The sequence below is a fragment of the Cetorhinus maximus genome, chromosome 15 (assembly GCF_964194155.1).
Source record: "Cetorhinus maximus chromosome 15, sCetMax3.hap1.1, whole genome shotgun sequence".
In the NCBI taxonomy this organism is placed as follows: Eukaryota; Metazoa; Chordata; class Chondrichthyes; order Lamniformes; family Cetorhinidae; genus Cetorhinus; species Cetorhinus maximus.
Window position 1 is genome coordinate 32,684,112 of NC_135893.1, and position 23,861 is coordinate 32,707,972.

Genomic DNA, 23,861 nt, shown 5'->3' on the forward strand with positions numbered 1-23,861 from the left:
CACCATGTCCTTTGTCGCTGAGGAGCTAACCCTGGATGTGATGTGGGCCCTCAAAGCTGTCCGGAATCTGTGATTTATTCATGATCTAGGAGTCGTGGCAGCTTCCTGTGTATCTTGCACATTCCGACATGATGTGTTTCTGGTGGTCACAGGCCAGCTGTATATTGAGCAAATGGAGCCCTTTCCTGTTGACGTATTGCATTGGCTCTTGCCAGGGAGCTCTTATAGCGATGTGAGGGCAGTCCATGGCACCCTGCACCTGTGGGAATCCTGAAACAGCAGCAAATCCTTGTGTTTGGGCTGCCTGGCTAGCTTGATCTCTGGTGAGATGCAGATAATTGTACACCTTGGCAAAGAATGTGCCGGTAACCTCCTGTATGCACTTGCGAGTGGAAACTTGAGAGGTCCTGCCGAGGTCCCCAGTGAAGCGCTGGAAGGAATCTTTCACATGGCAGTAAAGAGCGGCGATGCCTTAGACAGCCACTGGCAATGGATGCCCTCTCATTCCCCATGGCGTCAATTCCTGGAGAATGAGACAGATGTGACCTACCAGATCCCTGGATATGGCGTCTACGACACTGATTCTCGTTCATCTGGAGAAATGACATGTGTCCCCTGTACACCCTCGGTCTTGTGAGTCACCTACGCTCAGTGGATCTGTGAGCTTCATCCTCTGGGTCTGGAGGGGGCCCGGCTGCCCCATGCTCATCAGAGTGAAGCACCTCCCTTTGCCGAGCCTGGTGCCAATGTTGTACTCTTCTCTGCCTTTCCTCCTGCCTGTATGTGATGATGAAGGCAGTGTTAAATACACCATCTTGCTCATGCTCTCCTCTCTGCTGGAACATTGAAGAAAAACATGAGTGAGCATCAGCCTCCAAAGCTCCTCTTCCTGTCGCTGACCGGTGAGTGACTATCGGATTTCAAGGGGTTAGTTTCAGTCGAGGCTCCTCATCACCACGAAATTCCTTGGCGGTGAAATGATAGTTTTCAGGATCACAGGCACTTCCACCCCACCCCTCCCTTTTCCAAAATCTAAGAGGTTGTTTTGGACAGGCGCATGGATGTGCTACTTTTATCACAGGTGCTGGAATCCTCATCCAGTGCACTCTAAGGTCTTTTTGGAATTCCTCATGAGGGGAAATGCTCAGTGAGGGAATGAGGTTATTTTAGGCAGGGCTGGGGTTTCACATCTCTGAATCTGCCAGCTGCAAGGTTCGGAGGTACAGCTTCCAATGGCCTTCTGCAGTTTGTCCAGTGGCCCACCTGGTTCTGGATTTATTGCTGCACTGTGGAATTTCCACGTTTCGGACAAGGGGTTATTGCAAGGAGATCGATTAGTGGCACGAATTGGAATTAATCTCACATGAATGCCCTTCATGAATTAAGGCTCCTGATTGCATCTGCCATGATTCAAATGCTTCTAACATGTCTCAGGTGTGCATTCCTCCTCATTTGGGAATACAGGTATTAATTGGATGCCCCTTAAGTCAGCCCACCCACCAGTGCAGTGATCCACTCCTCCCAGAAGCTCTACGAACCCTCCCCACCAGAGTGTTTTCATCCTTTCATTTTCGACTGCGCCATAGCTTCAGGTTGCAAGATGATGCTGCTAAGGTTCTACTACCAGAACAACTTCAATCCCCCCTTGCGTGACTGTGGAAATCCCTCCTATCATCCTGAAGGAGTATAATGTACAGTTTTCCATCCCTCCAATAACTCTCAGTCCTCCCCTGTAATTCTTGATCCCATTGTCATTGTGATGGATATCTCTGTCCTACCCCCTGAATTGTTTGAGCCTATGCCATGTGGACCTTACCCTTCCCTGTCTTGAGGCCTATTGCACAGTGACATGTAGAGACCCCCCCACCATGAGACCATCGAGTGCCCACCCCTACCCTACCTGCTCCCAATCTATAGGCTGCAGATGCCTTCCCTGACTGTGACTGTGCCATCTGCAGCCCGGTATTATGCTCGAAAGCGCTGGACAATAGATTGACAATAGATTGACATGCCCTCCCTAGACTGGGACAAGGACAGTCTCTGCAATCTAAACTGAAGCGCTTCTTAACTTCACTCACTTCCCTTTCTGGCCCCGAGGACATTCCCAACCCCACAACTCAATCCTGTGTCTGGGAGCGCCCTTCCCAGTTTTATCCCCCCGCCACCCCAACTCCCAGACAGGTCTTTGCCCTCTAGCCCCTTTCCTTGCCTCTGTCTTGCCTTCCCCCAACCCCCACCCCCAGAAAAGCATTTTCCCTCCAACTCATGTAAACGCCAGCCCCCCTCCCCTCCCCTCTCTCCCCCCACCCCCTCCAGCCATACTGCTGGCCTGGAACATAGAACCTTGTTCTGAAACCACCCTGAGATCGTTGCGCTGTTGCCTGCACAGCCTGGCGTGGAGTCAGAGGAGCCAAGAGCGATGCGCGATAAAGGTAGGTGGACATACCTTGAAGCCATACGTGAAGTACTGTTTGTCAGGTGTACGTCCCTTATATCCAGACGTGAATGATGCTGGTCTGATTAAACACCACAGTGGCTTTTCTATCCAGTGTGGGGGTGTGATTCTGGAAAGTTGTCTTCATAGTAAGCATTCATGAGATTGAAATACATTCAAATGCTGTTCCCAGTGGGAAATGCACACAGCCATTGAAGTCTGGAGCGGACAATCGCAACTATTTTTATGCCAATGTAAAACTGACTTCTGTGCTCCCGTGATATTTTCCCCTCCCGCCCACCATTATGTCCACCGTTGACAGGAGTGGAAAATCCCGCCCTTTATTTCTGTATTTTTTAGATCGAACTGAAGACCCAATGTCAACTCATGAGACTGTCAGAAATCAGGAGTCTCCAATACTGTCAGGTCTCCAAAGGTTAGATTGTTTAAAAAAAAGAAAGACTTCCATTTATGTAGTACCTTTCACGACCTCGAGAGGTCCCAAAGCACTTAATAGCTAATTAATTACTTATGAATTGTAGTCAATGCTGTACTGTAGGAAATACCAAATAACATTATCAAGGGTCAACAGCAGTCCATCAATATAAACCATCTAGACAGTCAACAGCATATTTAATGATGCAATTTGAGATTAAGCAAGACTAGCTTGTTATCATTTATCGTTTTCCTAATTGAATTACCATTGTTAGAGTCCCTATTCATTTAATAGTGTAATGCCTATATACTCTATTTTATTTATTTTTGGAAATGAAACCTTATATTTTGACCTTATTGGAATCATTCAAAAAATGAGATATTTGAGATGATCCTAATTCCAGTCACAAGCAAAATTTCATTGTAACAAATCTTTCAGCACTCTGGGCTAAATATAATTACATTCTGCATTGGTAACATCTATTGTTCTGACATTATTCAGTGGCAGACTTTTATGATTGTTGTTTGATCAGTGGAGTGTTTTATGTTCGTACCAAATTTTTACACATTGGGAACACAGGTAAACAATGAAGCTCATGGCAGTCTGTGCTGAACCTGTGATCTTATTAGCTAATTCACAATTGATAATTGATTCACCATACCTAGGGTGGGGACAGCCTATCAGGCAGGTGACATTTAATGCAGAGAAGTATGAAGTGATTCATTTTGGTAGGAAAAGAAGAAGAGGCAATGTAAAATGAAGGGTACAATTGGAAACGGGATGTAGAAATAGAGGGACCTGAGAGTTTATGTGCATAAATCATCGAACACATGAAATAGGAGCAGAAGTAAGCCATTTGGCCCCTTGAGCCAGCTCCACCATTCACTAAGATCATGGCTGATCTGTTTGTGTTTCAAATTCAACATTTCCTTCTATCCCCGGTAACCTTTGATTCCCTTGCCTAACAAGAATCTATCTATCTCTGCCTTAAAAATATTCAGTGACCCCGCCTCCACCGCCTTCTGAGGTAGGGAGGTTCAAAGTCGCACAACCCTCTGAGGGAAAAAAATTCTCCTCATCTCTGCCCTAAACGGGTAACCCCTAATTTTAAAATAGTGCCCTCTAGTTCTGGACTCACCCACAAGGGGGAACATCCTTTCCACGTCTACCTTGTCAATACTGTTATTTGCTTATATGCTTCAATCAAGTCACCCCTCACTCTTCTAAACTCCAGTGGAAACAAGCCCAGTCTGTCCAACCTTTCCTCATAAGACAACCTGCTCATTTCAGGTGTAAGTCTAGTAAACCTCCTTTCAGCCGCCTCCAACGCATTTACATCCTTCCTTAAATAAGGAGACCAAAACTGCACACAGTATTCGAGATGCGGGCTCAACGATGGCCTGTACAACTGAAGCATAACATCCTTACTTTTATGTACAATTCCTCTCGTAATAAAGGATAACATTCCATTAGCCTTCTTACTTACTTGCTGTACCTACAGCCATACCCAGCACAAAGGAAGATAGTTGTGGTTGTTAGAGGTCAATCATCTCAGTTCCAGGACATCACTGCAGGCGTTCCTTAGGTTAGTGTCGTAGGCCCAACCATCTTCAGCTGCTTCATCAATGACCTTTCTTCCATCATAAGGTCAGGAGTGGGGAAGTTCGCTGATGATTGCACAATGTTTAGCACCATTTGCGACTATTCAGATGCTGAAGCAGCCCATGTCAAAATGCAGCAAGATTAGGACAATACCAAGTGGCTGACCAGTGGCAAGTAACATTTGTGCCATGCAAGTGCCAGGCAATGACCATCTTCAACAAGAGAGAATCTAATGATTGCCCCTTGATATTCAATGGCATTACCATCGCTGAATCCCCCACTATCATCATCCTGGGGGTTACCTTTGACCAGAAACTGACTGGACCAGCCATATAAATACTGTGGCTACAAGGGCAGGTCAACGGCGAAGAATCCTGCAGCAAGTAACTCACCTCCTGACTCCCCAAAGACACAACTCAGGAGTGTGATGGAATATTTTCCATTTGCCTGGATGAGTGCAGCTCCAACAGCACTCAAGAAGCTTGACACCATCCAGGACAAAGCAGCCTGCTTGATTGGCACCCCATCCACAAACATTCAGTCCCTCCACAACCGACACACAGTGGCAACAGTGTGTACCATCTACAAGATGCACTGCACCAACTCACTAAGCCTCCTTAGACAGCACCTTCCAAACCCACAACAACTACCATCTAGAAGGACGAGGGCAGCAGACACATGGGAACACCACTGCCATGAAGTTCCCCTCCAAGCCACTCACCATCCTGTCTTGGAAATATATCGCAGTTCCTTCACTGTCACGAAATCCTGGAACTCCCTCCCTAACAGCACTGTGGGTGTACCTACACCATATGGACTACAGTGGTTCAAGAAGGCAGCTCACCACCACCTGCTCAAGGGCAGTTAGGGATGGGCAATAAATGCTGGCTTAACTAGTGATGCCCACAACCCATGAATGAATTTAAAAGAAAAAATGTCCATACTAACTTTTTGTGACTCATACACTAGAACACCTAGAACCCTCTGCAACTCGGAATTCTGCAGCCATTCTTCATTTAAGTAATACTCTGCTTTTTTATTCTTCCTGCTAAAGAGAACAACTTCGCATGTTCCCATATTATACTCAATCTGCCAGGTTTTTGCACACTCACTCAACTTATCTATATCCGTCTGGAACCTCCTTATGTCCTCTTCACAGCATACTTTCCTACCTTTCTTTGTGCCATCTGCAAATTCAGCTACCATGCCTTCATTCCCCTCATCTAAGTCATTGATATACATTGTAAAAAGTTGAGGCCCCAGCACAGACTCCTGTGGGACTGTACTCATCACATCCTGCCAGTCAGACAAGGACCCATCTATGCATATTCTCTGTATTCTGCCAGTCAGCCAATCTTCTATGCATGCTAACATGTTAACCTCTACACCAAAAGCTTTTACTTTCTGCAATAACCTTTGCTGTGACACCTAATCAAATGCCTTCTGGAAATACAAGTACAGCACGTCTACAGGCTCCCCTTTATTCACAGCGTATGTTACTCCTTCAAAGAATTGCAATAAATCAGTTAAATATGATTTCTCCTTCACAAAACCATGTTGACTCTTCCCGATTACCTTCAGTTCCTCTGAGTGCCCAGCTATAACCTCTTTAATGATCGATTCTAACACCTTCCCCATGATAGATGTCAAGCTAACTGGCCCATACTTTCCTGTTTACTGCCTCCTTCCCTTCTTGAATAGAGGGGTTTTATTTGATACTTTCCAGACTGATGGAACCTTTCCAGAACCTAGCGGATTTTGGAAAATTAACACCAATGCATCTACTACCTCATTAGCCACCTCTTATAGACCCTAGACGAAGTCCAAATGGACCAGGAGACTTGTCAGCCCGTTGCTCCATCAGTTTGCTCAGTACCACTTCCCCAGTGATTGCAATTTCACCAAGTTCCCCTCGCCCTTCCACCTCCTGATTTACAGCCTTTACTGGGATGGTTTTGGTTTTTGTATCCTCTGTATTGAAGACAGAAGCAAAATCTTTCTTCATTTTATCTGCCATTTCTTTATTATCTACTATTAACTCACCATTCTCACTCTCTAGAGGGCCAATATTCACTTTACCTACTATTTTCCTTTTTAATTTAACTGCTCCTATTTCATGTGTTCGATGATTTGTGCACATAAACTCTCAGGTCCCTCTATTTCTACATCCCGTTTCCAATTGTACCTTTCATTTTACATTGCCTCTTTTTCTTTTCCTACCAAAATGAATCACTTCATACTTCTCTGCATTAAATGTCACCTGCCGTTTGTCTGCCCTGATAGGCTGTCCCCACCCTAGCTATGGTGAATCAATTATCAAATGTACAATCATTGTAGAAACTCTTGCTATCTATTTTTACATTTCTAGCTAGCTTCCTCTCATAGTCTAATTTCTTTCTCCTGATTAACCTTTTAGTCATTCTCTGCCATTCTTTATGTTTTGACCAATCATCTGACCTGCCACTCATCTTTGCACAGTTATATGCTTTTTCCTTAAGTTTGATGCTTTTCTCAACATCTTTAGTTAAACACGGATGGTGGGTCCTCCCTTTAGAACTTTTTTTTGTAGTAAATATATTTTTCTGATTATTCTGAAATATGCCCTTAAATACCTGTCACTGCTTCGCTATTGGATCTATCCTCTAGCCTAGTATCCCGGTTCACTTCAGCTAGCTCTGCTTTCAAGCCCAGATAGGTGCCCTTATTTAAGTTTAAAATACTAGTCTTAGACCCACTCATCTCCCTTCCAAACTGGATGTAAAATTCAATCATATTGTGGTCACTGCTACCTAGGGGTGCCTTCACTCAGGTATCATTAATTAATCCTGTCGCATTACACAATACCAAGTCTAATATAACCTGCTCTCTGGTTGGTTCCAGAAGGTGCTGCTCTAAGAAACTATCTCGAAAACATCCTATAAACTCCTCATTCAGGCTACTACTGCCAATCTGATTTTTCCAGTTTACATGTAGATTAAAATCACCCATGATTATTGCTGTCCTTTGATCACAAGCACCCAATGTTTCTTCTTATATGACTTGTACTACATTGAGGTTACTGTAAGGGGGCCTGTAGACCACCCCCAGTAGTGACTTCTTTCCCTTACTATTCTTCACCTCCACCCAAACCGATTCTACATCCAGATCTCCTCACTAATGCCACCCTTGATCAACAGTGCTATCCCTCCACCTTTACCTAGCTTCCTATTCTTCTTGAATGTCTTATACATTTATTGAAAGAGTGACAAGGCAGGTTGAGAAAATGGTTCAAAACCCAATGGGATCCTGGGCATTATAAATAGTGGCGTAGAGTACAAAAGCAAGGAAGTTATGGTAAACCTGTATAAAACACCAGTTTGGCCTCAACTGGAATATCGGCCTGAATTTTACCAATTGGGCGGATGGCCCAACATTGGTAGGAAATGCATGTTGTTGGAAAGCATGGACAACCGCTGGGACACCCCCCTAAAATTTACAGATTGCAGCCAATTCAGTGCCTGCTGCCAGCGTGACCACCTGATTAAAGATGGTCACCCTCCCCCAAGAGCTATCGCCCCAATCAAAGGGCCAGCAGCTCAGCAGTGCCACCAGGAGCGGTGGTTGCTGCTGTGGCAGGTAGAGGCCCTGCGGCCTACAGAAGGAAGGCCAAAATAAATCCTTAAAAAATACACAGAGCCCAATGGTGGAGGGCAAATCCCTCCGGGAAATTGTTGAGGCCACAGGGGCTGTTGTATCTATCCGGGCCCCCTCTTTGCTTTATAAAATGACCCCTCCCCCTGGCGGCTTCCTTAGGCACGAGAGGGTGGCAAAATGGTCATCGCACCATAAAATGGCCTCGAAATGAGCCTTTATTTTTGGAAATTGGCTGCCGCCCCTCTTTGGGCTGGGCAGCCTGTCTGTTTCCAGTTCCACCGTTGTAAAATTTCCTGATGGATCGGGGAGCCGATCCAACGCAACTCCCTGCAATTGTACCGTGCCCTCACACCCAGTTTTCCACCCACTTCCCAGGGTCCAGCAATATTCATCCCATTGTGTCCAATCCTGCGCACCGCACTTTAGGCAGGATGTAATGGAATTAGAGAAGGTTCAAAAAGGATTTACGAGAATGGTTCCTGGAATTAGGAACTCCAGTTATGTTGGTAGATTGGGGCTGTTCTCCTTGGAGAAGAGAAGGCTGAGAGAAGAACTGATGGAGGTGTTCAAAATCATGAGGAGTTTTGACAGAGTAGATAGGGAGAAACTGTTCCCATTGGCGGAACGACTGGGAACCATAAGACATCAGGCAGAACCATCCCAGATATGCACAAAGTGTGCTAGTGAGCCGGAAAAAAAGTCGTCTTACCCATCAGCCGCAAAGGCGCGTTTGCGTGCCATATCATCCCATTCCCACCTCATTAATTATGCAGTCACAGGAAACACGCCATCTTGCTGTTGGCCTGCCTCCAATTTGCCCGCCTTGCCATTACCTCATCACTTCCTCACATGGGTCTGCACGCACACTTCTCAACGCTTGCAGCCGAGGACTGCTCCGGTGAAGACATGGCCCCAAAAGCCAAGAAGAGTGCAGCCCCCTGATTCAGTGACACATCCCCGGGATGCCTTCCGGAAACCGTGGAGGCCCATCGCGATGTCCTCTACCCCCGCTCTGGCCGCAGGAGCCCCATCAGCCTCATCACTCCAGCTTGGGAGAGGCGGTCAGTGCCAATGCTGCACACAAGAGGCTGCCCATCCACTGCAGAAAACAAATAAATGATCTTATCCATGCTGCCAGGGCAAGGTAACCATCTCATCACTCTAAACTCACACACTCACAAGGCCTTCACACATTCACTGGCATCTCACTCACTGCCAGCTCAAGGGACATCACCACTCACTCTCTCACACACACACCCTCATATCCCCATCTGGCCTCATCTCCTCTGGAGACTGTCTCCTCAGCCTTCACCATCTTGAGGCCACTTGCACAGATCAACATGTGCCCCCACACATATCTTGGGATACCCACCTTCCCCAGTACAGCCCTTGTCCTGCAGCCTCTTCCTTTGCCTGAGGCCACTTCTCCCTCTTCCCCAAGCAAGCTCTAGCCCTGCAGCCAGTGACAAGCCTTATGCCTGGTCTGGTAGGTAGAGGCCTGCCCCTAAAGGTAAAAGTCTGTGAAGCCTGGCACTGATGACCGTGAGTGCTGCCCAAAGCATGGTGGGCAAACAAACCCCAAAGTCCCGAGTGAAGTGCAGCTCGCCAGGTGCACATCGATGTGCCCAGATGATCCAACGTGGGGGGATGATTCCGGCAAGCAGGGCTTATAATGAGATGTTAAAGTATTGAAATTAGGTTCCCAACGTGTGGCGGCTGGAAACATGGCCCAGAATTGATGGGTGGAGCGGACGATCGTGAACTGGTTTCATGAAGGAATGAAACCAATTTTTGGCCTTCTCACCATATTGATTCCCCCCACAGCTCCCACCGCCACCGCTCCCCCCCCCCCCCCCCCACCAACCACCCTCCCCCCCCTCCCCACCCCCCGATGCCAACGGGGCCAGAAAATTGCAGCCATCGACCTAAGGTGATTGACAGAAGAAGCAATGGTTAGCAGTGGTTAGGAGTTGGAATGCACTCACTGAGAGTGTGGTGGAGGCAAGTTCAGTTATGGATTTCAAAAGGGAATTGGATAATTATCTGAAAAAAAAATTGCTGGGCTATGGGAAAAGGTGGGGGGAGTGGGATGAGATGAGCTGTTCTTGGAGAGAGCGGCATGAACACAACAGGCCAAACAGCCTCCTTCTATGCTTTAACCATTCTATGATTCTTTGGTTCTAGTTGATGATTCCTTTCAATAGTGCTGTTGGGAAGCCAGCGCAGGGTGAGTGGGGTGTGGTGGAGCAGTGTTTGGTGCTGTTCCTGCTGTTGAATGCATGTCCAACTGTGTGCATTTAAAAGATGACTTTAGCTGGAGCGCTGAGCTTCAAGAGGACAGCTCTGAAGCCACACTCTGCCAATCCTGCATGCTTCCAACAGGCACTCCCTGCACATGTGCCAATCCCCTCACCAAACTGTCATCCAGCAAGGCCAAAAGTGTGCGTCAAAATGGCACTCATAGCACCAAAAAAAATGGGCACCGAAGAGCCAAATTTTGCAGCCAGAGCTTCTAGAATAACTAGGGAAGCAGTTGAATGCTGTGCTGAGGGATCTTTCTGGTTGGGTATAATAGGCTGTGTCAAATGGCATCCTTCATTGGGCTCCTGTATTTTGTGAACCCTCGAATCCAGAATGGCCACTTGGCAGAGGTACCGTAGGGTACTTTATGTCCATAGAACCACGTGCCAACAAATGTCAAAGACTGTGCGTGGTGAGAAAATTATATGAGCAAACCTGGTATGCTGACTTATGATAAATTAAGCCTTGCAATTTTGTTTGCAATATTAAAATATGAATGCTTAATGTTACTAATTTAAAAGGGTTAATACCTCCTTTCAACCAGTAGACAAAGTAGCATCAGACAATTAACATCCGTAGAATTCATACAGTAATATTGCACAATTCTAGGCTGGAAGAGTTCCAACTATCTCTACCTTTCAGCCTGGGTTCAATTGCTCACCCTGAAAATCGTTGGGTTTATCTCTAGAAAGATTTGGATTTTGATCTACATCAGCGTGTGACTATATTCCTTTCTCTGAAGTCAGCTTTTGTATTTATTATTCAAACATCTGTCAGGTCCAAACAACAGATGGCAACAGAAGTTCCAGTGAATAAAATATAATTACTAACAGAATTGAAGAGGTGAGGAGTGTTTATTATACTTATTATACAGCTGGTTTTAATCCAAAAAATAAGGAGGGGATCTGCAGTAACACTTCAGTTTTAGAATCCCAGACACATCACCTCTGTATTAGCAACAGCCCAGTTGAAAGTTTGTTCCTGTTAAACAGTTTGTTATAATATGTCCACTGTATTTCTTTCATTGGCTTTGTGCTGGGGCAGTCGGCTGCTATCTCTTCTCAGTGGTACGCATGTGCATTTTTTAGTGGGGGTTGTGGGGTGGTGATTGGGAGTGGAAATCAGAATCGATTTTCCCCTGCCAAAGCCAGTGGTTCTGAGGCAAGTTGTGCTGTTGCAGTCTGTCTCCATCAGTCTGACACCAGCTCACACAGCATACGTCAGAGAATGTACCCGAGACCTCCTTGATTGTCCTCTGCTTCAGCCTCTAACTAAAACTGGGCTATACTGCTCTAAATGTAGAGTACAAGATATAGTTCCTCTCAAAAGAGGGAACAAATCACTGTCCCGTGAAATAAGCAGACTAATGTTTATTCTGAGGAGCTAAAGGAAAATTATACTAGCTGGCCAGTGGTTCTGCAACTGGACTTCTGCTGTTAACGAAGCCCTTTTCTAAGATCGTAGGGCTGAAATTATGAAGGGCTTAGGGACCCGATGTCAGGGTAAAACGTGGGTCCCGAGCCCAAGCTTGCCAAAAAAAGGGACTTGCTCAGCAATTTTACCACAGATGGCCTCCTAATTGGCCATCTGTGGGCCAGCAGCTCTGAAGCCTCAGCAGTGCCAGTAGGAGAGATGGCTGCTACTGAGGAAGACAGGAGACCTGAAGCCAAAGAGAAGTAAGTTAAAAAAAAAAATTCACAGGCTTGAGGATTGGAGGGCAAATCCCTCCAGAGAGGTCGTTGGGGCCGTGGGCATTGCCTTCCCTGCCCGCGTACCTTTCTTTGGCCCATGGACCCTTGCCCCAACACACACACACACATGCACGCATACAGTTTGCGCTCAGTTAGTTGGAAATAGCTGCCAGAGAGAGACTGGAGCAAACAGGCAGATGACAAGTCCCAAGCTAAAGAAGAAACCCAGGGGAGTGGAACAGGAGAAAGTCCCAAGAAGACGTTCTAGTCAAAGGAAGGGCAGGAGCCTGGAAAATGTCCTGTTAAGTGAAGTTAGGAGTGAGGAGCAGAGAAAGGCTCCAAGTTCAAGCTTAAAGAGACGAAAGCTGCAGGAAGCAAATTTAAAGTGAAATAAAGGCTTGTGAGAAGTCAGAAGGTCCAAAGAGACAACTGAAGGTCTGTAACTCTTTGCTATGGGCATGTGAAGCAATGGTACTGTTGATGGCTGAGTCATTGCGAGAGGGTATGTGGAAGAAAGCTTGAATGCATATGGTGACCCAGGGGAGAGGAACACTGGAACGGGAGTTTGAAATCCTGGAGGTGGACCCTTGCGGAAGGCGTCTGAGAGAAAGTTTTGATTTGCAAGAAGAATCCAAAGCAAGTTCTCTGAGAGTGGAGATTGGAAACTCTCGTGTGAAAGACAGAGTTCAGTGAGACCGGTTGGCTCAAGGTATGACAAGCATCTGCGTGGGAGTTGATGAAAGATCCATAGCATCTGTTTGGGGTGGCATCTGTCACTTGGTTTCAGAGTGTGGTGTGTCTGACCACAGCTGCCTATTGGTCTACATGGACTGTGTACTTACTGTGAACATTAGAGTATAAGATAACTTCTGTAATCGGGGTTATTCCTATAAATCTGTATATATCTGTAAAGGTATAGTTGTGGGTGAAGGAGTACTGTAATATAATTCATCTTTTCTTGTTAAATAAATGTTTTATTCTTTTGTTATAAGTTCCTTAGCTGACTCCTGTGGCCGGTATTTTCCGTGCCCACTGGCGTTGGGCGTGTTCGGTGGTGTGAGTGGGCAATACGGTGCAATCGGTTTCATGATGGCATGAAGCCAATTCTCGATCGCGTTCTCCGCCATCAGACATCGGGAACCTCATTGTAATACATCGGTGTATCACTGTTAGGCCTTCCCACCGGAATTAACCCCCCCCGCTGGATCGTCCACCCATGTCGGCGGGAAAACACACCGACGTGTTTCACAACAGCACATAAGCGATGTGCACATGACAGGCTGCACTTCACTCGGGACTTCAATGTTTCTTTGCCTGTCTTGCTTCGGTCAGCACTCGCAGTCATCAGCGCCAGGCTTCACAGACAGCACCACATCACTTTTAGGGAAGCTCACGGGCAGGTCTCTACCTACAGGTCAGCCATATGTGGGTAGCTTTTCAATGGCTGCAGGGCTAGGACTTGCCTCGGGAAGGGGGAGAAGTGGCCTCAGGCAAGGGAAGAGACTACAGGATGAGGGCTGTACTGGGGAAGGGGGGTATCCCAGGGTGTGTGTGGGGGCACATGTATATCTGTGCAAGTGGCCTCAAGATGGTGCTGCCTGAGGAGGCAGTCTCCAGAGGAGATGAGGCCAGATGGAGATGTGAGGGTGTGTGTGTGAGAATGGGTGGTGATGTCCCTTGAGCTGGCAGTGAGTGAGATGCCAGTGAATGTGTGATGGGCTTGAGTGTGTGAGTTTAGAGTGATGAGATGGTTGTCTTACCATGGCTGCACAGACGAGATCATTCATCCTCTATCTGCATTGGATGGCCAACCTCTGCTGTGCAGCATTGGCACTGATCACCACTGCCACTGCCTCCCAAGCCTGGTTGGTCACGCCGCTGCCCATCCTGCAGCCAGAGCGGGGGTAGAGGGCATCACGGCGGGCCTCCTTGGAGTCCAAAAGGCATTCCAGTGATGCGTCACTTAGCCTTGGGACTGCAATCTTATTGCTTTTCATGGACACCTTCCCTGTAGTAGTCGTAGGCTGGAAGCACTGAGATATGTGCTCGTGGCTGGACTTTAAGCATGGCGCCCGGTGAGATGAAGCAGCGAGGTGATGGCATGGCAGGTGAATGAGAGCCCGGCCGCCGTGGAAACCGGGTGTTTCCCGGGAATACATAACTAATGTGGTGGGTTTGGGACAATACTGTGTGAAACCCGCCATTGGGGCCGGAAGGTATGATGTCGTTTTACCCGCCTGCTACTGCACTTAATGCAAATCTCGGATAATTCTGCCCTGTGACTCTGTTCAGGAGCTACTCTCACATATCGAAACAAAAAATAAAAGTTAGGATCTATCAAGAACAAGAACAAACAAAGAACAAAAAGTACAGCACAGGAACAGGCCCTTTGGCCCTCCAAGCCTGCGCCAATCATATTGCCAGTCAAATTAAAACATTTTGCACTTCCGGGGTCCGTATCCCTCTATTCGCATCCTATTCATCTATTTGTCAAGCTGCCTCTTAAACACCACTATCATACCTGCTTCCACCACCTCCTCTGGCAGCGAATTCCAGACACTCACTACCCTCTGCGTAAAAAACTTGCCCCGCACATCTCCTCTAAAGTTTTCTCCTCTCATCTTAAATCTATGTCCCCTAGTAATTGACTTTTCCACCCTGGGAAAAAGCTTCTGACTATCTACTCTGTCCATGCCACTCAATTTTGTAAACTTCTATCAAGTCGCCCCTCAATCTCCGTCGCTCTAGTGAGAACAATCCGAGTTTCTCCAACCTCTCCTCATAGCTAATAATCTCCAGACCAGGCAGCATCCTGGTAAACCTCCTCTGCACCCTCTCCAATGCCTCCATATCCTTCTAGTAATGTGGCGACCAGAACTGCACGCAATATTCCAAGTGTGACCTAATCAAGGTTCTATATAGCTGCAGCATGACTTCCCAGCTTTTACACTCAATACCCCTACCGATGAAGGCAAGCATGCCATATGCCTTCCTGACTACCTTATCCACCTGCGTTGCCACTTTCAGTGACCTGGGGACCTGTACACCCAGATCCCTCTGCCCGTCAATGCACTTAAGGGTTCTGTCGGGTTCCACCCTGGGATCAGGCTTTCCCAGTTGTAGCATCAGCTGGGATCATAACAATACAGACATCTTCTCCTTCACTTGAATGATGGTACACTTCTTTGAAGATTTCCCTCCCATAAGTTAACCCTTTCTCAGCTGTTTTCTTTTTGGGTTCCCTCTCGGGTGCTTATCGATAGGCATGAATAAAAGAGGTGCAACTGCCCCAATCACTCAGAATCTTCCAGACAGAAACAATGCAAAATGTAACATGAGACCTAGGTTATAAGTGTCTGAATTCGTGAAGCAAATTGAAGGGGCCCATCATTCATTGAGGAATTTGGTATCTTTGGGCACAGTAAGGATAGCTAACATGTGCACAGCTTGATAGAAGGACCACGCTCTGTGACAGTGACTAGATGTTTCTTCAGGTTGACTGTTTCCATATACCCCAGAGAATGACTCGAAGTCTGCCATCTTGAGGAACATATTAGAACTGTTCCTGGTTCTTTTTTTGTGTGATAAATCATTTTATTTTAGTTATATAAGCCTTATCATCAAATAAAAGACTGTTCCCATAACTGAACTGTTATTTGAAAGGTCAGGTCCTTGATAATTTACAGTTTAACAGTTGGACAGGGTTGTGGAATAAAACGACGAGTTAGGCATGTCCAAGAGCTGATGCTACTTCTTCTTGGGCAGGACAATTGAAATAGGTTGTACCTATAACAGTGAGGCCCATGGTTAGCCTGTGGAGCACAGCATGCATCACACCGCCTTTTAAGTGGACCAGCATCCCATTGTCCTCCTGGAATATCGTCTGCTTCTCAGGAACCCTATTGTCCACTCGCCTGTGGACTGCAGTGCTGAAGGCTCGCTGGGAAAGCTGCTGAAGAGCCCGCAGGCCCTGTATTCCCAGGCTGCTCATGTCGCTCCAACTTCCTGCAAGGACAAGCGCCAGACTGGTCATTCTATAAAACAAACTCGGAACAACTGCAGTTCAGAATAGTTTGAATACAACTCTGAAAGCAAGTCAACTACCATCTTAGCCAAACCGATACTAACTGGGTTCCTGAGGTCACTTTCACACTTCCAGCATCGGATTGTACGGGTAGCACATGTGGAATGGCTCAGTCCAATCCTGGTCATTACAGTGCAACAAATAAAGCTGCATCATGGGACATGAGATGAAGTATTGACATAGGTCATGAGACAAAAACCGCATGACAAGGCACAAAGCGGTAGCGTGGAGCATGAGATGATGGTGTGACAGAGCATGACAATGGTGCGAAGGATCTCCAGATTCTGGATAGGGTACAAGAGTGAAAGAGGTGTGATGTGGCTCTGGAGGATTTGAAAATGAAGACCAGGATTTTAAATTGAATGCTTTGGGTACAAGGAATACATCCCAATGAGAATGGGGTGGGTGGGGGTGTTTCTGGATGAGTGGGATTTCGTGTGAAACATGTTACAGGCGGCTCACTTTACGACAAGTTAGAATTTATGCAGAGTGAAGGATGGTACATCAGCAAGGGGAAAGGGTTGAGAACCAGAGGACACAGATTTAAGGTGATTGGCAAAAGAAGCAACAGTGAAAAGCTTTTTTACTCAGCGAGTGGCTAGCATTAAGATTGCACTGCCTGAGGGCGTGGTGGAGGCAGATACTGCAGAGAAAACCTGCAGAGAAAAAGTTGCAGGGCTTTGGTAGGGGTGTGTGTGGAGATGGGTGGGGTGGGGGGTGAGTGCTGGTGTCGGGGTAATTGAGACTAGCTGAGTTGCCCTTGCAGGGAGCTATAACCATTCTAAGATTCTAGTATCCTATTCCATGATTAGAGAAATCAGGTCCTCAATTACATCGTGTCTCACACCAGCAGCACATTGTGACAATGCAGTGACTGCACTGTGCACTGTGACAGTGTGCACCGGCACGGTATGGCCAAGGAATAAAGTAAATTCAAGCTCAGGCCTCATCAGAATAAATCAGGTAAGCAGCAGGCACCAGTCAGGCACCTCGATGCAGCTTTCCTGCCAGGACTTTGTTAATTTCGGCTCACACTGAGTCCTAGAGGTATGCCCAGGGTGCTGGGTTAGGTCGGGTGATCAAAGGGTAATGACTGGGAGTTGTTTTGTGGAGCCAAGATGAGCATTTCTGCTTCTTTTGACTGCACATAACAGTAACTATTTTTCAAGTTTTCAGATCTCCTTTGATTGGCCTCCAATGGTTTCTTTATGGACTGTTGATGATCATTATTCACCTTCCTCAAGACCTAGAAATGTGCATTTCAACCTCCATTTAGGGCAAAGGAGTTTGAGAATCTGGGCCTAAAATGTGCATAGGAATCACATTGGAGGCAACCTAAAGAAAAAGTTCCGGTCAACTTAGCAGTGCCCTGATCCCACGCAGAGGAGACAAAGGTCTCTGCGCTCTTAAATTGGTTATCATTCTGCTCATTTTAGGCCCATCGGATGGTGCAATTATATTAAATATAGGCTTCATAAAGTCTGGAAGTAGCAAAAGCTTGGGTAGAAGATTCAATGAATAGTAGTGAGGGCTAGGGTGGGCAGTGTTTGGAAGCAGAAGTATAGAGTCTTAGCGACGAGCAAGATGTGGGGTTGAAGGTCAGCCATGACCAATCAGATGACAAGGGTTTGCATGACCTAATTTATCCTGAGCAAGTGGCCAGGGGAGGAAGACGGAGTCGCTGGCAAGGAAGCAAAATTGATTTGAGAGCCTGGAAATGTTAGCCTTGGCCACCGTAGTGTTCAGCTGAAAGAGCTTTTGACTCATCCGTTAAATACTTAAACAGTTTATGATAGTGACAGATTGGAGCATCAGATGTGATTGACAATAGAATGTTATCACTCATTGCATCATTGAGCAACCATCTGTTTACAAACTGAGAAACTTACTCCGAAGTTGCGCTGTACAAAGGGCTTACAAGCCATGCAGAAAATGTACAAAATGAGATTTAATTCAATCCCTTCTAAGAAGAAAGGATGCACAGAGTAGGAAGAATTAACATGGAATTGATACAGTGAGTGGTTGCTAAAAGCCACACATTTTATTTCTATTTTAGCAATAACTGCTCATTTTGAACAAAATTGTCAGCAACTTATGAACCTTCTTAGTTGTTCCCAGCCAGCAGCTACCAAGCCAGTCTGGGATTATAACCTACATTAGCATCAATCGAGCTGTTTCAGGGCACTGCTCCGGTAGTGATCTAACGTGAGTAAGTAAAGGTGAGGAGATCTGACACGTTGGCCCGCCATTGGATATGAGGATTTTGGGGATATGTTTTATGATTTAATACCTTTGGTGTGGAGTTTCAGACAAAGGATAAATCTGTGACATCTTTTGATTATCTGCTCCTATCACTGCTTGCTTGTCCCTACAACCACCCCACCCTCAACTTCTCTCCCCACCGCCCCCCACCTTAAACCAGCTTATATTTCACCCCTCTCCTAACTACACTCAGTTCTGTTGAAGGGTCATGTGGACTCGAAACGTCAACTCTTTTCTTCTCCACCGATGCTGCCAGACCTGCTGAGTTTTTCCAGGTAATTCTGGTTTTGATTCAAATCACACCCGTTTGATTTTCCAGTAAATAATAGAGGGCTGAATTTTCACGCTCGGTCGGATGGGCATGCGCCTGACCTGCTCGAGCGTGAAATGACGCACGATGACATCAGGCGAGCATCCTGACATCAAGGCGCACTCGTGCGATAGTTCGGTCGGCGAGCACACGCGGGAATCGACTGTGTGCCCACCGACAATTAAAAGGCCAGATAAGGCCATTAAAGTATCAATTAAGTTCAATTTTTCGCTGCCCGTCCAACCTTACAGGCACCTACCTGACCTGCTGCTTCTTGCTGACTCTCATTTGGCCTTTTTGATCTGCTGTCAACTCTTTCCCAATATGTCCCCAGCACCAGAGGAGGATTAGAGCTGACTGAATAAGGGGTAGTAACATGATTCATTTTAAGTGATCTAGAAACAAGGGGGTTTTTTTTACACACTAAGCATTTCCACTTATTCTTCTGAAACTAGCATAACAGACTAAGAATTCCTCTCTTCTGTCTGGGGCCATATAATAGTTAAAGCTTGTGCTGCAGGACAAAAAACAAAGATAATGTTCAAAACCATTAAGACTTCGAATGAATAAAGTTGTCTCCTTTTGCCTTGTAGGGTCACTTGGGGCTCTACTTCCTCTCCCATACTTTTAGCACGTAGAGGGAGTTAAACTCCTTAGTACAAAATGACTTTCATACTGCAGACACGATTGGCCAAATAGCAACCTTCTACATTGTAACAATTCTGTGATTCTGTGATTAATTTCAAGTCAGTCAGTTTTAGGAGTCCTACTAGTTTAAAAAGAAAACTCCAGAAAGGTCCCAAGTCTCATTTCAGTTTATGCTGAGCTAACTGAGCACAGCCAGTTGCAGTGATAGGAAGAGCTGAAGTTGGTCTCAACATTCCCTGGGATGGGATGTGTATTGAGTAAGATATGATAAGATTGTTGGCATGCTATACCCTTTAGAGAGAGGGCGGGGAAAATAACCTGTGGGCTCTCTGCGATCTCTTTGCAGCATTTTCAATTAGCTGAAAGATCAAAGAAACTTGTTTTTTCTCTCGTGCTGAATTGAGCTCCACACACATGTACCATTCAGTTATAAAATAAATCTAAACGCTCTGTACAGAATCATAAATCAGTGTGAGCAAATTCTGTTCCCATATTGCCTAATGTGACAGTGTCACCAACAACGAATTTGCATTTTCTGAATTGTTAAACTTTGCTGCATAAATGCAGAAAACTGTATTCTTTTGGTCCACTGGGCTTCTTTAATGTTAACAGGATTATAATTTCTCTGTCATTACGGATATTCTATTCAATTTCCACTTGAATTGATGTCAACATAAGCCGATGCTGAGAAATGGACAATTATGTCTAGGCTACTGATCCTAGATGATGGTAATTTATCAGGGCATGGCCTCACAGTATAAATGTGTCAGGGTATGCCTGTGCCAAGATATTTTTGTGTCAGGACTCTCCGAATGAGCATTTTGACTTATTGCCATTCTCCTGCCTTTTCCCCATACCCCTGCGCATTGTTACTATTTAAATAATCATCTAATGCCCTCTTGAATGCTTTGATTGAACCTGCCTCCACCACACTTCCAAGCAGTGCATTCCAGATCCTAACCACTCGCTGTGTGATAAAGTTTTTCTCACATCGCATTTGCTTCTTTTGCAAATCACTTTAAATCTGTGCCCTATTGCTCTCGATCCTTTTACAAGTGGGAACAGTTTCTCCCTATCTACTCTGTCCATCCCCCTCATGATTTTGAATACCTCCATCAAATCTCTCCATGGAGAACAGTCCCAACTTCTCCAATCTATTTTCATAACTGAAGCTTCTCATCCCTGGAATCATTTTTGTAAACTTCTTCTGCACTCTCTCCAATACCTTCACATCCTTCCTAAAGTGTGGCGTCCAGAACTGTACACAATACTCTAGCTGAGGTCTAACTAGTGTTCTTTACAAGTTCAGCATAACCTCCTTGCTCTTGTACTCTATGCCACTATTAATAAAGCCTAGGATACTTTATGCTTTATTAACTGCTCTCTCCACCCATCCTGCCACCTTTAATGACATTTGCACATATACACCCAAGTCCCTCTGCTCCTGCACACCCAATAATCTATGGACCATAAATGGCCAACCATGAGCAGCCCTGATGCAGCATTCCCCTTTCTCCCACTGAAGGCATTTAAAAAGCACAAGTGGGCAAAGCAATTAATTATGAAGAAGTAATATCTTGAACTCAAGCAACAACCTCCTAAAGATGGATTATGTTCCATTGATTTGCCTTCACTGCTCTCACTCCCAATAATGTATGTGCCAAGGAGAAAAAAAAGACATAAAAGTGCATTGATTGCTTGACTGAATATTCATATCACAACTATAATATTGAATGGAATCCACAAAAGGGTATGGGAGGTTTACCAACTGTTGACCAAGGGGATTTTAATGTTGCTCTGCCCTCTACTGTTAAGGAGCTGTGTGCTCTGATTTAAGTGGTACAGTGTAAAACAGTCAAAGTTTCGCTCATCCCAGGCTGCCTTCTGTAATAATATAGTGATCTTGCCTTTTTGCGATGATGTAAAAGGGGTGATAGCTAATCAGCCAATTTTCTACTGATTTGAAAAGGAGATTTTTCAATTTGTGTTTGTCAGACTGTTCCATTCTAGTGACAGTTTATTGGAATTGAACGTAGTTCTGGGGCTTATATCCAAAATGAATGCAAAAAAGCAGGCTCTGTACCCCACCCTCTCCTTTCTTTTCCTCTTTCCTTTCTATTCCCCTTAGTCTTTTCTTCTATCCACTTCCTTTTTCTTCCCTCCCTTTCTCTCTTTTCTATCACTTTCTTTCTCTCTTTTTTTCTTTTCATCCCTTTCTCTTTCTAGAATCTTTTCTCTCTCTTTTCCCTATCTTCTTTCTCTCTATTACTTTTCCCCCTCTTTCTTCCTTCTTTCTCATACTTTCATTATCTGCCTCTCATTTTTGTTTCTTTTTCTTTCTGCTTCCTTTCCTCCTTCCTCTCCTCTTGTTTTATTTCTCTTTCTCTATTTTTGATTCACTTTCCCTTCATCCTCTTCCTTTCTGAGTCCTTTCCCTGCATCTCTCTCTTTCATTCCATCATTTCTTTTTTGTCTGCCACCTCCTTTTTCTCTATGACCTTTCTGTGCTTTCTTTCTTGTCTTTTGCTCTTTCTGCTTGTTAGTTTTTATTTTCCATTGACTTGAAAAATATTATCATGATTTTTAATTTCTAATTGAGAACAGTTGGGATAAATCAGTCATTTTCAGGTTGGCAAACTGTAACTAGTGGAGTGCCACAGGGATCAGTTCTGGGGCCTCAACTATTTACAATCTATATTAATGACTTGATTGATGGGACCATGTGTATTGCAGCCAACTTTGCTGATGGGACACAGATAGGTAGGAGGTGGGAGTGGGAAGGGACACAGCATCTGCAAAGGGATATAAATAGGTCAAGTGAGTGGGCAAAACGCTTACCGATTTGTGAAAATGTGATGCTGTCCACTTTGGTGGGAAGGGCAGCAAAGCAGAATATTATTTAAAAGGAGGGGGACTGCAGAATGCTGCAGTACAGAGGGATCTGGGAGTCCCTGTGCATGAATCACAAATAGTTAGCATGTGAGTAATTAGGAAGGAAAATGCAAGTTTGGCCTTTATTGCAAGGGGGAGGGAGTATAAAAATTGGGAAGGCTTGTTAGAATTACACAGGGCACACCTAGAGTACTGCAAACAGTTTTCTTATTTTCTTCTTATTTGAGGAAGGGCATACTTGCATTGGAGGCAATCCAGAGAAGGTTCACTAGGCTGTTTCCTCGGACAGGCTGATGAGGAAAGATTGTGCAGGGTTGGCCCTACATCCATTGGAGTTCGGAAGAATGAGAAGCGTTATTATTAAAATGTATAAACTTCTCAGACGGGGTCTGACAGGATGGATGCTGAGAGGATATTGCTCCTCACGGGTAAATCTAGAACCGGGGGCACAATTTCAGAATAAAGGGCCTCCCATTTAAGACAAAGATAAGGAGGAGTTTATTCTCTAGGAGGGTGATTAATCTTTGGAATTCTCAAGAACAGTGGAGGCTGGGTGATTGAATATATTCAAGGCTGAGTTGGACAGATTTTTGATCTACAAGGGAGCTCAAAGGTTATGGGAGACAGGCAGGAAGGAGGAGTTAAGGCCACAATCAGATCAGCCATAATCTTATTGAATGGTGGATCAGGCTTGCGAGGCCAAATGGTCTACTACTGCTCCTCTTTCTTATCTTCTTATGTAAAGCAACTAAAAGCGTGAGTAGGAAATGAATCTCCAAAAAGTGTTTGATTTATTATTCTATATGTTTCATTGGAAAGATGATCCAGGTAGTGAAAAATTGGCAGCTAATGCATTAGGAGATTGTTTTGCATTGTTGGCATTGACCATTTCACCCCTTTGTGTTCCTCACCCTCTTTGTTCACACTTCTCTCTCTCTTTCAACCTCATCCCTTCTTTCAGTCCTTTTCTATTTTCCCTGCTGCATTTGTTCCTTTCCTTACCCTTTGCCCTTTAGCATCTATCTTTCTCCCTGACCTCTTTCTATTCTCCTCTCTCTACTCCTTACTCTCTTCTCTTAATCAGTTCTGTTCTCCCAGACATTTTCTCTTTCTCCCCCCTCTTTATCTTCCTATCTATTTTTCTACTGACATTCTTCTCCGTTTCCCACCCTCTCTTTGACAGCTATTAACCTTTGCACCTCTGAGATTAACTGTAACAAGGCTTATCTGGCTGCACCTGCGCCCAGTGGAATAGTCTCTCAAAGTCGAGTATGTTGAGGTATCAACAGTGTAAAAATATTAATTCTTGCCTCAATTAAGAAAGCTCCATTTCGAAATGAAAATTGGAGACGAAAAGTTCCTGACTGCTTATGTTGCACATGTTCAGTAACAGTTGCAGATATATTCTAGGAGAAATTCTTTGACGGGTAATTGTTTGGTGCAAGCATTTAAATCAAAAATAAGTTAATTAATGCCTTAAAATAACCCTGCAGGAATCACCAAAAGGTCACTGGCTGAACATTTCCCTGATCAAGTTGACAATAGTGAAAACTCTGATGCTGACTCAT

General features: G+C 45.2%; 1 protein-coding gene across 1 annotated transcript in view; it reads left to right on the forward strand.

The window, feature by feature from the left end:
• The first annotated feature begins 328 nt into the window (after positions 1 to 328).
• The window catches only part of ajap1 (adherens junctions associated protein 1), a 200,765-nt gene continuing 177,232 nt past the window's right edge, over positions 329 to 23,861 (forward strand). Inside the window, exon 1 of the mRNA XM_078559189.1 lies at positions 329 to 633. Coding sequence (XP_078415315.1) covers positions 329 to 633 — 305 coding nt within the window. The remainder of the gene's footprint in view (positions 634 to 23,861) is intronic.